The 1,454-nt window shown below is 52.9% G+C and overlaps 1 protein-coding gene across 1 annotated transcript; it reads right to left on the bottom strand.

The window, feature by feature from the left end:
• Positions 1-584: 584 nt before the first annotated feature.
• Positions 585-1,206, bottom strand: SNRPG (small nuclear ribonucleoprotein polypeptide G; the record flags this gene model as incomplete). The annotated part of the gene is made up of 2 exons (XM_010137307.1): positions 585-635; positions 1,082-1,206. Coding segments are annotated over 2 exons (176 nt in total), but the record flags the coding sequence as incomplete, so codon positions are not given.
• Positions 1,207-1,454: the final 248 nt, after the last annotated feature.

The following is a 1,454-nucleotide window of genomic DNA, read 5'->3' as shown; positions in this document are numbered from 1 at the left end:
TTTTGATGCTCGGGTGGTGGGACTCGGGGCTTCATCGGCTTCCAGAACAAGTGCTGCTCTGGGAGGTGGTCGGCGGGGAGCGCCCAAGGTGCCAAAACCAGTGGTTAATCTGCACAAAACCACTGATTTTTGCTTTGTCAAGGCTTAAAGAGTTAATATTTAAGATGACTTTACCCTACATCTGGGCACCACTGGGTCTGAGCAGGGAAGAAAACCTTTTCATGAGAATATTGTCCCTTCAGAGGGGAATTCTACCATTTTCCTGCCGATTAAGGACCCATAACCACTGAACAAGCAGGATGCAGCTCATTCTTTACAGGATCACACTAAAAGTGGCACAAATTTATCCTCCACTGGGATAAATTAACCCTCCTCAAAGCCTTTGCAGAGTATTAAGGCGATGGGGAGTAGAAGTAACCCCCGCTGCCCCGAACAGCAAGTACCACTGACACGAGCGATGTCATCCGTACAAAACTTTATTTCACAAAACCAAAATAATAAAAAGTTTCTGTTTGGGGAGGCTTCGTGGCAGGTTCAATGAGTAGAAGGAACAGGGGGGCTCGGACGGGCAGGGTTCTCCGGCGCTATACTCGTTCCAAAGCTTCCAGCATAATGATGCTGTTTCCTCGTATCACCTAAAAAAAACAGGAACGTTCAGAGCAGCCGGTGAGATGCAGCATGGTGGGTCCCCTTCCTCCACTTTATTTCCCTAAAAAGCCGCTGCTGTGCCAAAAATTGAAGTGAATTCTCTCGCGAGGATGAACACTGATGGATTTTAACCCCCAAACCCCACAGACTGTTCCGTGCTATTACGGTAAACACACCCACAGGCTCCTTAATGGGACCAGGCTGCCCTGAGAGGTGGCAGCAGCCCCATCGCTGGCCCCATCCCAGGTCAGGGTGGCCCGTGGGGCTCTGGGGAAGCTGCTCTGGGGGCAGATGTCCCTGCTCCCGGCAGGGGTGGGACTGGGGGAGCTTTAAGGTCCCCCAGACAACCCCCTTCAACCCAAACCAGTCTGTGATCCTGTTCTATGAGAATTCAGCCCGTTTAACACCTCTTACTGCCCGCAGCAGCACTCACCACCATGCCGATGTTGTTCTGCTGTCCTCCCGGCGCCATCTCCACGCACTCGTCGATGACGAGGTTCATGAAGGGATCAAACCCCCGCAGTATCCCCTGGACGTGTCGGCCGCCATTTAACTTCACTACAAGAAACCGAGCGAGTTTAAAGAAGGGGACGGTTAAGCACCAGCATCTGAGGTTTTGTCTCTGAAACTGAGCGTGGCCTCATGGAGGGAGGTTCTGGTGATAACCAGAAACATTCAGTTTGGGGTGGAAAAGACCTTTAAGATCCCGCAGTGCCAGCATCCCCCCAGCACCACCAGGTCCCCCCTGCCCCCCAGCAGCACCTCCACACGGCTGGGAAACCCCTCCAGGGATGGGGACTCCAGCA

This window comes from Buceros rhinoceros, unplaced genomic scaffold (assembly GCF_000710305.1).
Source record: "Buceros rhinoceros silvestris isolate BGI_N320 unplaced genomic scaffold, ASM71030v1 scaffold32745, whole genome shotgun sequence".
Classification (NCBI taxonomy): domain Eukaryota; kingdom Metazoa; phylum Chordata; class Aves; order Bucerotiformes; family Bucerotidae; genus Buceros; species Buceros rhinoceros.
This window is presented reverse-complemented; position numbering and strand designations above follow the sequence as displayed.